Source organism: Symphodus melops, assembly GCF_947650265.1.
Source record: "Symphodus melops genome assembly, chromosome: 17".
NCBI lineage: Eukaryota > Metazoa > Chordata > Actinopteri > Labriformes > Labridae > Symphodus > Symphodus melops.
Window position 1 is genome coordinate 6,331,307 of NC_136707.1, and position 15,876 is coordinate 6,347,182.

At 40.5% G+C, this 15,876-nt stretch overlaps 1 protein-coding gene across 2 annotated transcripts; it reads left to right on the forward strand.

The window, feature by feature from the left end:
* The first annotated feature begins 583 nt into the window (after positions 1-583).
* Positions 584-13,233, forward strand: kmt5c (lysine methyltransferase 5C). Of its 2 annotated transcripts, none has more exons than XM_079365758.1 (9): positions 584-984; positions 1,454-1,586; positions 2,146-2,311; positions 2,547-2,656; positions 2,771-2,934; positions 4,194-4,213; positions 4,415-4,551; positions 4,699-4,871; positions 6,317-13,233. In XM_079365758.1, the coding sequence occupies exons 2-9, from the start codon at positions 1,474-1,476 to the stop codon at positions 11,620-11,622; spliced, it is 6,189 nt and encodes a 2,062-aa protein (XP_079221884.1). In that variant the 5' UTR covers positions 584-984; positions 1,454-1,473; the 3' UTR covers positions 11,623-13,233. The 2 variants fall into 2 exon arrangements, with proteins under 2 accessions (XP_079221884.1, XP_079221885.1); XM_079365759.1 differs by having other exon boundaries at positions 4,699-4,859.
* Positions 13,234-15,876: the final 2,643 nt, after the last annotated feature.

A 15,876-nucleotide genomic window follows, 5' to 3' on the forward strand; every position in this document is an offset into this window, starting at 1 on the left:
TGTGCATTTTAAATAGTCAGGGAGGTAAACTGTTGACTTAAAGTTAAACTCTGATTAACTGAGATGCTGCAACACGTGAATAGCCTCTGTAGGAATTAAACAGGACAATGCTGAAATCATTTAAATGATGTTTGTGACTGTCACCTGAGCGCTCAATCTGTATTTTACTTTTTGGTCAATAAGAATAAAAAACAAACAAACAAACATCCACTAAGGACGCAACAACAGACATTAACATATGACATAAAAGAACAAGCCTCAGTATTTAAGTTGTGATAATTATTTCCCACCAGGAATTTAAGTCTTTTCAGGCATCCAGCCACAACGATTACATCGGAACAACAACAGGCATTATGAGTGATTTAAGACCATATTGTGTAACTCTTCTTCCATTAGATCACATGAACAGAAAATATCTAAATCACTGGGTTATGTGGACAGTCCCTCTTGCTTCTGTTTCTCAGACCACTCTTGGTTTATCCATATTAAGGAAGCTGTTGATGTTTCTCAAACTGTTACCACCCACAACGGGTGTATAACCAATCACGAAGCTGGTTTGGAATATTGTTCTTTAACTCCAGCGAATAGCAGTGCTTTGTGGGCGTAACCAAGTACAGTTCGGTTGCATTGGACGTTGCCCATCAACTTTTGCTACTAAATGAGCGCTTTGCAAAGCTAGTTAGCTAGCAAAACAAAATACATTTTTAAAAAAACCCAAAACGTAATAGTTGTATTCCGTTGTGGATATTTCTCTCGCTGGATCCAGTCTGCGACTCGAAGCCGTCAACAAACCTAAATAAATTCCAGGAGTGACGAGGGGACTCCATTTTGGCCTGGTTGCTCAGATATTCGGCGGAAAGCTAGCTCTGTATGTTGCTAGGCTAACTTTCCCTGCTAAAGGGGAAGGAGAGAACCCGAGCAGGCTAGCTGCTTGCTATAAATTGTCTAACTGACGATACTTTCGTTGACTACAAACACTCCCAGGTAGGTTTTTTGCAAACCATTTGCAAGTTCGAATAATTGTGAGGACGTATTGTTTCGTAGGTTAGATCTCCATGCCTTTATTTCTTCAACTATTGCAGCCTTGTTGGGTTAGCTGCAGAGCGCTACTGCTACAAGAATGTGAGGCATCTCAGCTGAGAATATACAGTAACATTTAAAAATATCATAATATACAGTATGTCCAGCGATCAGAGGAGCTTATGTACCCGAAAGGCTAACATTAACCAAGACACAGTCCTGACCTGCACACAATGTAATTATTTCCCTTTCTTGTTGGTATTTAAAGCAGTTTAAGACATGTTTGTAAAGACGGGGTTGTGATTTTACCGTAGCAAGTGAGCAAGAAACCAACATGTTGTGTGAATAGATGGGCTTAAAATGCAGATGTGATGATGATGCTCGCGGTTTGTTATTGTTGTCATAGCGGTGCTTTGACCCTGTGTGATTGCAGCATGCTGATGGTGGGAGGCAATGGACGGATGCACTAGAATGAGTGTGAAGGAGCTGTGTGAGACAGATGACTTGGCCACTGGTTTGGTGCTGGACCCTCTGCTGGGCTTCAGCACCCACAAAATGAACATCAGGTAACCCGTCATGTCACAATTGTTGGTTTAAACACAACACTGATTCAAAACGGAACTAAAGAAATGTTATTGTATGGCATTTTGATCTTAAATGATTCCACATCAGTACAGCATCTTTCCTCCTTTTTCTGTTCTGCATATCTATGTTAACGCAATCACGTATTATGGTGTTATGGCATCAGTACTTGTACAAATAGTATTCAATTAACTTTAGTTTAATGACAGTTTGTGTAATAGATACTGTGCTGCATCCTCTCCAGGAAATCAGATCTGCAGTGAAACCATATTCCTACCCACTGTCTGTTTTATTTACATTACAGTTGTTGTATTCAAACTGTTGCCCATCTCAACCCACATTTTTAATTTTACTGTAACAGCATCTTCATCATTTGCACATATTGGCACAAGACATTTATGCACCTCCACCCCACACATTGCATCTTTGTGATGATTTTGTCCTTCTCTAGTGGCGCTACTGGTACACAACTAGATGCTTGCTTCTCCTCATAATGTTTGACTTGTCACATGGCTCTTCCCTAAATGCTGTCTCTTCTTTTAGTCCCCCGCCAGAGATCCGGCGCTGGGGTAACCTCAAAGAGACCCTGTTGCGCTTTCAGCGCACACATGACTTCAACGCCACATTCGAGGCATTGACAGTGGGTGACCTGGCTGGTGACTTCTTCAATGAATTGGGAAGCCATCGACAGGAGCTGCTGAGACAACATGTAGGCTGGTGTTTAATCTTTCATATCATAGAACATTTCAAATAATTCTCCATAATCTGGCCTAATTGAACTAGTTTGGTAATATTCACTAAGGAAATATAATGTGTTTTGACCTTTTATGCGTCTCGGTTTTTATCTTGTAGTTTCTGTATTTTGTACTTTTTAAATGATCATGGTTGTTGAACGATTTCCTTGAACATTGGGGCTCAATTTAAACCATTTCTGACGTCCACAGGTGTACCGCTACCTCAATGCTTTCCTCTTAGATAGCGGTGTCAAGATTGAGTCCTGTGACAGATACTCTTCAGAGACAAACGGAGCAAAGATAACGTCAACAAGACACTGGTAATCACCCACATCCTTACATCCTTAACATATATACATATATATGTGTTGCATTTACTGGACTTTGTTTTGTCCCACAAAGTAAACGTACTGTGCTTGAATTTTTGCGCTCAGGTTTGTTGGCGAGCGGGTGGAGGTCCTGCTGGGCTGCATAGCCGAGCTGAGCCGCACTGACAGCGCTGTGCTGAGGACAGGAGTCAATGACTTCAGTGTGATGTATTCCACACGCAAGCGCTGCGCCCAGCTCTGGCTTGGACCTGCAGCTTTCATTAACCACGGTAGGTTTGTTTTTGTTTATGACTCATTCTTTCCCAGCACACACAGATGTACTAATTGAAAATGTTCATAGCTGATATGAGTGCTCGCCTTCACCTTCGAGGAGCAAATCTTTAAAGGCACAGTCCAAATTTCAACATTGGAAACACAATAATGGAAGGAACTATCACTCAGAGTGCTACATCATGTTTGCTGTCCAACAGTGAAGTCTTTGCTGTGTGTTTTCTGATGTTTACATTTCACAACCGACAGACGCACTGAAGGTGCAAACTATTTAAACTGATAATTTAAGAGACGAACAAAAGGCAGATTATTATTTTTTAAGTCTAAATATTTCTGCAGTTAGAATTATCACGACTTTATTATTTGAACTTCCTAGCTGCACTGTAACTTGTTTACAGCAGAAGTGTACAAGCTAGATAAGAAAAGATGCATGATGTCATCACAGAACAAAGTTATTTTAAAATTTTGACAAATGCTTCTCGATGACAGTGATGCTGAATGTGTTTCATTGAAATCACTTTTAAGTAACTATCAACTTCTCTTCGACACAACGCAACGCTGATAAAACACTTCATCTTCGAATGTTTGTCTCGAATAGTGAAACATGATCTGTTTTCTAAACTGTATGACACACTCATTTTAAACTATAAAGTTTGAATTAAACAGTTGTTACTTACTCCTAAAACCCACCAGTGCAACAGAACCATAACATGAAGTTAAACAAGAGAGGGGGTGCACGTTTATGCAGCAAACACTGTATTTGTGTCAAATATTATGAAATCTAGTAAGTCAAAAAGTCTGAAATCTGTATTTTCACCCCGCAAATGACATCCCTGTCGTATGTGGTCACGTCCCTTCAACTGCTAGTGAGCCGTGGACAAAATAACATCACCTATAGGCCAAGTCTGTATTCTGATTTCCATTTCAAAGTGTTCACGTTGTAACTTTGAGCATGTTGTCAGTCATGCAGAGAAGCAGCTTGCTCTGCGCAGCCCTCGGTCTTAAATGATCTGTAATGTGTACAAAAGAGCCCGTGAAATTCTCGTTAATTCTCGGGTCCACTCAGAGGCCACTTTCTGACAAGATCTCCTAATAGTGTTTGAGAGTTAATCAGCTTAGCCTTTGAGCCTTTTTGCCAAATTAATTCAGCTGACAAACAAAATAGCAAGTCCTTTGCTCGCTGTGATTTGATATTTATTAATAGCTTTTTTTTTTGTTTTTTTGTTTTTCTTGCATTATTTGTCCTTCTTGGCTGAAGACTGCAAACCAAACTGCAAGGTAATCCGATATTGCTTTAATCTATCTTTCACTGTTCTTAACTGATCTAAAGAGATTGATAGCTACGCTCAAACATTCTTGCGTCTGATTTTTCAGAATCTAGTAGGATTTATTGTTTCTGTTTGTGCTCTGGGTTGATGTATCCCATGGGCCAAGCCTTGTCTTTGTCTTATCCTGTGTCTCCCCTCTACACCCGCCCAGTTCCTCCCTGGAGAAAAGAACATAGCGTGTGTCGAAGTGATTCGACCCATCTCACCTGGGGAGGAGATCACGTGTTACTATGGCGCCAGCTTTTTTGGAGAAGGCAATGAAATGTGTGAATGCTGCACCTGTGAGAGGTGTGTCCGTCATCTTACCAGACATCGTCTCTATAATCACTTGTTTGTTTCTAAGTCTTTCTTATGGAATATTTTTGCACCATCCATAATACAAGTGGTTTTCCTCTTCTATGGAAATGTGATTTTATCCTTCGAATCACCGTTTAGGAATGGAGAGGGTCACTTCAAACACAAAGGGAAGCAGCCTGAATGTGAAGAAACAAAGGACCCCGTGGGCCAGAAGTACCGCCTAAGAGAGAGGTTTCTTCGTCATCACAGAGAGAAGGGACACTTTCCTACAAGGCCGACAATACCAGGACTACACTCAGGTATCTTTAAAGGTAACCGCTTCAGGGTTTTCTCCCACACTATTTATTTCAGATCTGATTTTTAATCTGATACATTGTTGGCTTCTTAAAAGTCCAAGCGGCACTGCAAAGCCAACTAACATATTATTTCTTATTACGAGACGATTTAGCAGCAGTTATGTCAACATTAACAGCTTGTAACACTAAACGCTTGACAGTCTGCTCTGTGGTTATTAAATGAACCATTAAATTAAAGCCTTAGGACAACCAACCCTGCTCAGTTGATGCATTTCATTACAAACCTTGCTACAATTGAGGTTTCAAACAGCGAAACATTAAAATGAAGATAACAAAATGTGTTGAAACTCAATTTAAGCTCTGGCCTACCGTATGACCTCACACACAGTGGTACTCTTTAAAAGCTTTGATCACTCTGTGACCTGCTGTTTTCACACACTATGGCGGCAATGCTTCAGTAAACCTGTCATTGCAGAAACTCTTTTTTTTTTTCTTTCTATTTTTTTTCTTTTTTTCTGATGATACAATCCAAGAAAATTGTTACGTTGGTATTTGATCTTGAGCTTGCGTGAGATGCTTTTGAAAATAAGGCATCACTCTTCTGTGTCAGAGCTAAATTGTGATCCGGCTCAAGCATTCAGTTGGCTCTTAATGACCAATTTGTCTCACTCGTTTGAAACAGATGGCATTGTTGAATAGCTCAGTAATTAGTGCAGTTATCAAAACAAGAGTTTGAAACATGATCTCCTGGATCATTTAGCCCGTCTAGGAAGCAGAATATGTTTCTTCTTCTTGACATAAGCTCGATATTTCTCGATACAACACGGAATAAGCACATTTATTGTTCACTTGTCCGAAACCATATTACGGTTCCTTTGTTTTCTCTTGGTTTAAAGTAGTAGGAACTAATGCACTTTAAGTAGCGGGCACATGCTTATGCAACCATGAAGATAACAGGATTTAAAGTTAAGATAGCATCTTCAACTCAACAATTCAACCCGAGCACAAAAAGAGTAAATTAAATATTATTTATTAATATTTATTTTCAAATCTTGGACGTGTTAAAAATGCTTAAGTTGAAGTCTTTTGTTTATGGTTATTTGCTTAAATTAAAGTCCTTATAAATGTTTCAATGTCAACAAAATCTTGTTTCATCCACTTCATCACTCGTGTTAACCACATATCTTTTAAATACAGATAATAGAGGCAAAAAAAAGCAAATTTGCAATAAACTCCACTCGATGTTGATCTGCAGGAATTGTAATATCATTTAAGTTTGTGTGTTAATAATTAATGAACTTTATCGTCATGTTTCTCTGTTAAATGTCTTTTGTTGCTGAGGTGTATTTTGGGCCGGTTGATATTCTAGTTAAAGAGTAAATATGCAAACGCTGGTAAGGTGTGCAGCATACAGCAGCTTCAATTCCATTTGCTTCTTTGTTTTTGTCTTTCACACACAGCCATCCCCTCCAGGAATTCTTTCATCCAGCAGATGAGGAGAAATGCCTTGAAGAACAGAAAGTTTAGTCAAACGAAGAAGTGGAGACGAGAGCAGCACAGACTATCAGGAAAGCATCCATTGAAATCCCCCACAGCCAAACAGTATCTTGCAGTTCCACCTTTGTCCCAAGTCACTCTGAAGGACCTGAGAGTGAGAGTGCGGCGCCACTCAGTGGATTTCTTACTCAGTTGTAAGGATCCGAAAAGCAAAGAGAGAGCTTTGCTTCAACAGCTGGAGGAAGTGAAGCCAAGTAACGACAGTGAGGTAAACTTGAAGCCTTTCACTCTTAATTCCTCCATGTCAGCCCATGAGAAAAGTAGACGAGCAGTAAACGGCTCAGACCTTAACGGGAAGTCTGTCACAGTAGTGGATAAGCAGCCGGTTCACCAGAGGACATCCTCAAGAACAAGAAGCATGGCTCAGTCCACACCAACGCATCAAACAGGGTGCAGTGACACAGGCAACACTACGACCGTTTGTCAGGCCGAGGGTATCACCAGAACCCGCAGTGCAATAAAACAGAAGACGGAAAAAGCAATCACAGAGACTAAAAGCAACAAGAGCAGCAGCACAGAGTCCAGCTTTAGCGACGCCGCTGCTGAACAAACTCAGCGCAGGTCCAAAAGAGCACCATCCCTGCCAGAAGTTTGTCAGAGTGCTGCAGACACATTGAAGAAAGCTGCAGGCAATCCACTGTTATCACTGAAGCAATACCTAACAGTCAGCATAACAAGGTTATCATTGCCACAGACTTTAGATGCACATAACAGTTTGGAAGACGGGAAAGACGGAGAGGAGTCAAGAGGAAGGAGCAACCAGCGACCAAGACCAGCGCCGCTGTCAGTGCAGGCGAGGAGTAGATTGGCTCGATCTCAGCAGAGGCTACAAGAAAGTTCTGGGATCAGTACAACTGAGGGTAACAGGGGGGTGAGGGAAATGTTTTTCAAACCTGGGGATAAGGTCAATTTAAGGAAGCGACACGCAGGCGAAACTGTTGATAATTTATCCAACAGCCTAAAAGTAAAGAATGACAAGATAATCGAATTAAAAACGGTGTCAGAAGTGACAGAGGACATAACAAAGGAGCAGCAGGACGAGGTGCGAAGCAAAGATGAGGGACAGAAAGAGAAGGAAAACGAGGACGCCACAACGGTGGACTGTGAAAGTTTCCAGCCTCAGGAGGAAGTCAAAGAGTCGGAATGCAAATCAGCGCCATGTATGAAAACGAGAGGACAAAATAACATGCAGTGTGTTCGAATTAAAGCAGAGGATGGACTTGTTAATCCGTCTGAAGAAATGGCCAGGTGCGTGAGTAAACTGCCAGTGTGTCGGCATAAAGACGATGTAGTCATAAAGCAGGCAAAGGTTCTGCTATCTGATATTCTAAGAAAAGATAAGTGCTTCATAGATAACAGATTACATGGAGATATTGTAGAGAGGGTGTTTTCTACCTCAGTCTGTAAAGAAACACCAATTTCTGAGGAAGATGAAGGGACTGACATTAATGGAGGCAGATTCCAGTCTGCAATGCAGACCAGGAGACGACGAAGGATGCGGTCCAGAGCAGTAAAAACAAAAGCAGAAAGAAAAAGCACCATGGGGCACCTGAGCAAAGAGGACTCCGCCACAATAAAGACGGAGTTTAGCGAGGACATGTTGTCCCTTCACCCACCACAGAGGCATAAAAATCCACCGGTTGCCTGCCTAAACCCACTACCTCAAAAGTCGCTAATGTCAGCGAGAGCCACCATTAATCTCCACCCAGACGCCAACCCACAGGCGCACATACAGTTCAACATACCTCTGAAAAAACGTACCTTTCGTAGTTCTGAGGAAACGGGCCCAGAACATGGTTTGAATTGTACTTCAGATCAAGCTGCTAAAGAAGCCACTTATTCAACTAAAGAGCCGAGTGAGACCGTAACCTCATGCTCAGAGGACAGAAGCAAAACAAAGAGAATTTCTAAACGGAAAATAAGGAAAACGGAAGTCCAGAAGTTAACCTCCAAAAGGATAACAACCTTTAACCGAGTGCTTCGCTCTCGAGCAAATGAAGTTCAGCAAACTCATTTAGTTAAGAAAGTGAAAAAATCAGAATTAGAGGGGCAAGATGATGTTGACTTTGACAAAGCTCAGACGCTAGAGAGTGAAAAGCTTTCAGAAGGCAAACAAGCCGAGGATCCTGCTAAAAATGTATTTCAGTGCTGTAAAAGTCCAAATAAATCCGAAAAGGAAGATGAGGAGGTAAAGTTGTTTCAGCGAAGTGGCGTGGAAGAGACAAAGTCGGGCCTCAATTTTAAGATTCGTTTTAAGAGGAGGAAAGGGAGAGTATGGGAGATGCAAGAGGCCGGATTTGAAAATATGGCAATAAAAACAGAAAAGGGGGACGAGTTGGTGACATGTGATCCCTTTAAGGCCATCATGGATTCTGTGTCAACTTTAAACATGGAGATGGAGGCAGCTCAGGCACATGTGCAGGCCAGTAAGAAGTCAAAGAGCAGATTGCATCGTTTGAAAAGAAGAGGTGAGAGGATGAGTGTAAGGAAAGCAAAGGAAGCCTCGTCAGAGACAAAAACAGATACAATTCTTGATAAAAACGTCTGTGGGCCAAGCGAAATACTTAATGACAAAGTAATAACAAAAGAGGTACTTGATAGGAAGCTTCCAAACGGAGTCAAGCTTCTATCTGAAAAAATCGAGAGTCCTAAACACGAGAGGAGTTTGCTGTCAGCTGGAGGGCAAGCGACAAAAATTGAAGATAGTTATGAAAGGAGTTGCTGTATGTTTGAAAAGGAGACACACCAGCCTCAATTGGACTTAAATGGTCTTCCATTACCAGTGCTTAAACTACGCAGGAAGGCAGAGGATATTTGGGAGGTGGACAGCAAAGAAGAGCTAAAACAAACAGAACTTAAAGAAGAGCCCACTGTGAAGAGAGAAACTCCAGGTCTTACTTTAGAGAAACTGAAGAAAGGATGTCCTGATTTTGGCGAGCTCAAAGAAGAGTGCCCGTCGTTGAAGAGATTTCACACCAACTCGGCACTTCTAAAAACAGAACCCCCACCGTTTTCCTTATCACTTTCACCCTTGTCTCTGTCATCCCCCCTCAGTGACAATAAAACTGAAGTTAAATTCTCGGCTTCAAATACAGTCATTGAGAGGCCAGAGATGAACATTGGAGGAAGGAAACAAAGGTACAAAATGGAAAGAGTACACAAGTGTGGGCCTGTTGAAACATCCGCCCCCTGTCTTAGTCACACACTCCAACAAATTGACAACAGTCTCTCTCGACTCTCTGAGGGCTTATGTTCATCTCAGACTTTGGAAAAGCCAGCAGCCTGTTCCAACACTTCTAATTCAGTCATCCAGCCCCTGTCCCAGTCTCCTCCATTCACAACTGCAGATACTATGCTTTCCAATGAATCCAGTTTCACAAACTGCTGTGATGATCTTCTAGACTTTCAGTGTCTGAACTTTGAGGGTTATTATCAGCCTCAGAATATACTTCCATCTTCCCCATCTGATCTGTGTTCACTGGATCCACCAACAGACCCTTTTAGCAGTCCCCTTTCGCACAGTCCGTCTGATACATGGACCACTGAAACGCCATATCTTGGCCCTCCCAGTCCAGGAAATAACTTCACCAGTGAGGATCTGCAGTTTTTCCCAGGTCTAATTTCTTCCAAGGGTGACTCTGTTCCTCTGGATTGTGAAGTGAAGGATACCTCCAAAGACAGAATCCAAACCAACCCTAGTTTCAGCTTTTCAGCTCTTGGCAATACGGACTTGACTGCTAGGGACCGAATTATGAGTAAAAATACAGGAATGAGGCCAGCCAGAGAAGAGCCCCGAAACCAGTCATTTTCTATAGTCAACAAACCAAGATTGCTTGGTGCGATGTCATCTTCTGTTACATCCCAAAGTCCTGTTACAATAACCCAACCTTCCATCAATTTCAAAGCAAGCACCAGTCAGACAAAAGCCCAGTCTAACCTTAGAACCCAGGGTCCTTTCCATCGTATGTCTGTTCCGAGTAAACCCCAGTCTTTTTCAAGTAGTCAGCCAAACACAGTGAGAGGAGCGTCCCAAGGTTGCTCGACTAAATCCGTCCCATCATCTCAAATGTCAAACAAATTCCTCTCCCCGCAAGTCTTCACTGTGAAAACGCCCAACCCTACTGACAATCCATTTAAGTATCACGAGAAAACCTCTACTGTTATTCACAGGGTGCTTAAGTATCAGGGAGGGGACCAAAGTCAGAACTTGTACAGTGCACCTTGTAAAGACACCATGGCGGATGCTGGCAGTCCTAATGTCACATCCAGAACATTCGGTGCAAAACCAGGTGCTTTTGAGCGGACCAACCAGAGTAACAAACTAGCTGTTGGTACAGATGGTTACCATAAAGGCAACGCTTCTGTTCAAGGGTTTGGGAAGGATGTCCTCCAACCTGGGTCCTCAAGCAATCTCAACAGGTCCAACCATCATTTCAACAAACACAACTCCTCTTTTCCTCAGTCTTTCAGCAAAAGTAAGATTCCATCTGAAAAGCATCAAAGTGTTGAGACCAACACGACACACAAAAACCTTTCAACGCTGCCAAGACCCTTCTTCTTTCCCAGCAAAATGCCTGAGAGTTACTCGTCAACACAAGACAAGAGTCTAAAACAAGATAAGCCTACTATGTCGACCTCAGAGAAGCACCAGCATTGTTACACCCAGCAAGACCCTTTTGATTTTAGCTTTGGCTCGTCTCTTTCGCCCATGTCTCAGCACAACAGCCCCCAAGTGGTCCACAGTGCACCTCCTGGTACACCAGCAAACAAGAGTCAGTCCTCAACCTCCTCTGCTTCCTTCCCCTATGGCTACCAAGGTCCTCCTTATGTACTTAACTTCAGTGGAGATCATTCATTGACGCTAGGTCTCAGGGATGGGGCTGAGGGTTACTCAGGATTAGGCCCAAACTACACCTACCACTGCTTGATGGAACCCTCAGGCACCCAAGGACGGCTGGTTCTTGAACCCTGCGGACCCCAGATGTCAAACCCAGCCTCTTTTTCTTTGGGTGGCTTTTCTGGGCACAAAGGTCAGGATGAGCATTGCAGGAAGGACATGCAGCAGCAGTGCCAGCCTGGGGAACATCAAGGCGCAACACACTATGGACCTGTTACATCGTCTCACTCAATGGGTGCAACAAAACCCAAGAGAGTGAGGTTAGTGGTGACAGATGGCACAGTAGACTTAGATCTCCAGTACTCTGACTAATTATACGCACCCAAGGTGTACTGGAAAATATTTTGATGTTCATTTGATCAAGGGTGGTTAAACAACTTTTGTAAAAACTGTAATTCATAGTCTACCACTTCCTAATGAAAGCCCGCTGACTGACATTTTTCTAAACCTGTATTTTGATGGACTGTTAATGACTTGTACAAGTTTTTTTTTAGAAAAGCAGGCACACCAGCTTGTTTGACCTACTGTATGATTAAAAAAACAAAGAGGTATTCACTTCAATTAGCTTAAAATACCAAATTACAAATGTAAAAAAAAAAACAGCATTAAATTATTTGGGAAAGGAAGTTTGAAATTGAAGGTGCATTAAAGATTGAAAACCCTTACTGCACTGTAATGAATCCATGAACTTTTCTATACCATGTATGGCAGTAGAGACAGGAGCATCCCCATTGGTTGCTGGTACTTGTACGAGTTGGTTATAAAAAAGGCAGCTTTGTGCCTCAGTCTTTGATATTCTCTTGTGACTTTTTAAAGACGTCTGTTGTAACAGTCCACACCTGTTTTTATACTCACAATAAGCTCTTTTTCCCCCCTCACTTTTTTTGTGTTCAAGTCGAGTGTGTGCATGCAATTTGGCAGGCAGATTTTGAGGGATCAAAGTGAGGTGTGTTTTCGTACCTGGTCGTCGCTGTTGTGACGTCCTGCCCTGCCAAATTTTTATTAAGGTCATTAGACAGTAGTGCATCATTGGAAGGTTTGTGCATGAAAAGTGTACAGTTAGATGAATCTTTGACCTGAAACACTATATATTAAAGGACAACTCTTCTGAATGAAGACGTGAAATAAGTTCTTGCAATTTTACACAGTTCCTCTGTTGCAAAAGAGTGAGTTGGAGTAACTGCAATATGTTTTTTGGCCAGTTGTGCTTATTGAATTGAGGGATTGTACAACATGAAATCTTTGTATGGGAGTACTTCCAACTGTTAGTTTAAGAGAAATATTTAGACATTGTTACGGTTAGTAGAGTGACAATCTTCTCACAGTGACTGACTTTTGTAATTAATTGTGTTTCAGATATTTTAAAGATAATTATACAGAAAGAACAGAATGATATGTTCACTTATGAAAGCTACTGTTTGTTGTTTTGTTGCTAATGGAGGTTCATGTTTATACATGTTTATATTGTAAGCAGAGTTATTTGCTGTTGATTGGGGAGGTTGTGAGCATTCCCTTCATGTCACTATGTACTGTATGTTCAAACCATTTTTCATAACTGGGCAGGAGTGATCAGTGTGACTGCACTGCCTTACATCACTATCATTACAATATACTGTCTTGATATGAAAGGCCAATTATTTATTTTAATATCCTCATCCTTGAAATGGTGCTTTATTGTAATTTATATTTCACATTGATTGTTCAAATAATGAAATGTTTTTTATTATTTAATGGAAAAAAGTATTGAAGTGAATATTTACATTGAGTATTTAATTTCAAAGCCTTTGACATATCCGGTTTTTCAGTTGTTACACAGGTTCAACTTTCTGTCTTTTTTCTAATTGGCAGTTACTCTTACTGAACATCTGCTGTAGAAATGTACAAATGTAGCCTATATCATTAAAGACATTAAATTCTTTTTTTTCTATTTTCGGCCTTTGACTCTTGTACATGTGTTGGGGGGAGAGAGAGAAAAAGCAAAAACTTGAGATTATAGTAAATAAGTGAATATATATATATATATATATATATATATATATATATATATATATATATATATAAAAATATGACTGAATGAATAAAGAAACAGAAACTTGTTAAATATTGAGTTTATTAACTGATAAATAGAATTAAGAGGAAAAGTCTGGAAGTTAGAGGAAATGTAAACAGAGCTGTTCTTGTTAATCATAACATAACTTGAGGATAGGTGTGCAGATAGTTTATCAGCTATGATTGCATACGTTGAGTTATTATGATTTGTTTGGCTTTATATTCCGTTTTCTTTAAAACATGTATTCATATTGAAAGCTTGGGGGGAAAAACATTCTTCTGGTTTAGTGCTCATCCTTCACCACATTCTCTATCTGTTCTTTTATCCCACCCAACCCGTGTTCTTCCCTTCATCCTCTCCTCTCCTGAAGCTTGTGACCCACTTCTGCCTTTCTTTCTGGCTCTCAGTAGCAGCAAAGCAGCTAATTCTGATGCCAAGTATAACAGTATTTTTCATAATGAGGATGGAAAGAGAAGGAGGGATTATCATCCGTCATAGTAGAGAGGAAGAGGGTGTCTTGGAGATGGTACATTTAAAGTGACAGAAGAAACATGAAAAAATAGGCTAAATAGATGTGATAAATTTTCAAATTAAAACCAGTCTTTTTGCTTTCAGATTGCATGCACTATTTTGATTTATTCTGTTTAATTCAACAATGCTTTGAGTTTTATTTCAAAGGACATCTGAAGTTTAATCTTCTTTAACCAGCTTAAGGAGAATAGATTTACAGGCCTACATGTTTACCAGTATGGACATAAAATCAGCCTATTCAAAGACAAGTTTCAGAAGTATTCAATCTGTATTAAATTCTTCCCTGTAACAAATTAATTACCATATATAAACTCATTTATTTGTGAATACTGAATATTCCATGTGTGACAGTATTTTACTGTTAAAGATCAATGGGGTTCTCTGATTTAGTTTAACTTACTGTTTATATTGCAAAGACAAATTTGTAATCATTTACTTCTCTTTTGGACCAATTAGCTTTTGATAAATTGTGGGTTTATTTGAAAGCTGTACAAAAATATTTTTTTCATATAAAAAAGCTACTCATGTTTATGAATGTGAAGCCTCAATTATACCCCCATTAACCAATATGCTATAAAATGGTTTGGTTGTTCATCTGCACTACAAGAGTTCAGTACGTCATCTGCGGTCCTTTTTATTTATTTATATTTAGCTCTTCGAGGAGGCTAACGTTGAGCCACACACACACACACACACACACACACACTTTCCGGTTGTCAGTTTCCTCTGCCGCTGTCACGAGCCGCTGATAGGCCCAACAGGTGTAAAATCACTGAATCCTCTTTCTGCAAAACATCATCAAAGACGCAGCCTTGATCTTCACTGAATATTGAGGTAAGAACTGTCTTGAATCAGGTTACATGTAGCACAAGTTCAGATGGTTTGTTGTGACTTTCAGCCCTATAAAAACAAAAAAACAAACACAGTTAGGATGCTGAACATTTTAACTGGTTCAATTACTCACTGTAAGCAAAACCACTATCCTCTACAACTCCTGTTTGCTAACTGTATGCACAAGGTTTTTTTTTCACTGCTCAATGTCAGAAAAAAAAAATGTAAGTAGGTAAGTATTCCAGCACACGAATGTAAGCCTGCAAAAAACCCACTTTTCCTGAACTTTAAAAACATTGTTTATTTATGAGCCATTACTGTGTATGAATCCTTCATTTAGAAGAGACATTTGATATTCATGTTTATGAAACTTGATGGCTCTTCATATGAAAATAGGTTCACAGCTACTGTTTGATAGGTTTTAGGAGTTTAGATAATATTCCTTACTAAAATGTAATGGAGCAGAGGTAAAAGCTTTTTTTATTTATTCTTTCATTTTTTTAATACATTAAATTAGTGCCACTTGTTTCTGCCACTGCAACCCTTAATTTCTTAATTTTAAGACTCCACCCCACACTCTCCTCATCTAACTGTGTTTTCTGTTTATAATCTATTTCAACTCTAACTGAACTCAGGTTTAGCCACTGGACTCTGTGCTTCCAGGACTTTGGGGGATTATAATCTGTGATGGGCTATGAGCCTTGCACAGGAGTGTGAGCTTAAATGGCATTGTTGTGTTTCTGTTTGATCTTACGCTTGATGGCTGGAACCACCGTGAACATGAGCAATCCCCCTCGAGCAGTGAAACACAAGTGGTCTGTAGTGCTGTAAGAAACAAGCATGGACTGGAAGCACAGAGGAAAATACCTTCAGGAGAAATAGCTTTAAAGAGACATACAGGCATTGCACGTTATTTCCCAGGTGATGGGTGGCAGAGGCTCTGAGTGATTGGCTACTGGCTGAGGTGTCAGTGCATTAGTGTAAATTATGACTGTAACTAAGCCCTGTGTGTCTTACAGGCTGTATAAATATGTCAGCTGCACAGACAGGGATATTGCTCTCATCATTATTATGGCTATCTTTCTTTATTAAGCCTTACCGTGTGCTGTTTACGTGACTCCCCCGTCTCATTGTGCAAGCTGCTGCTGCGTGTG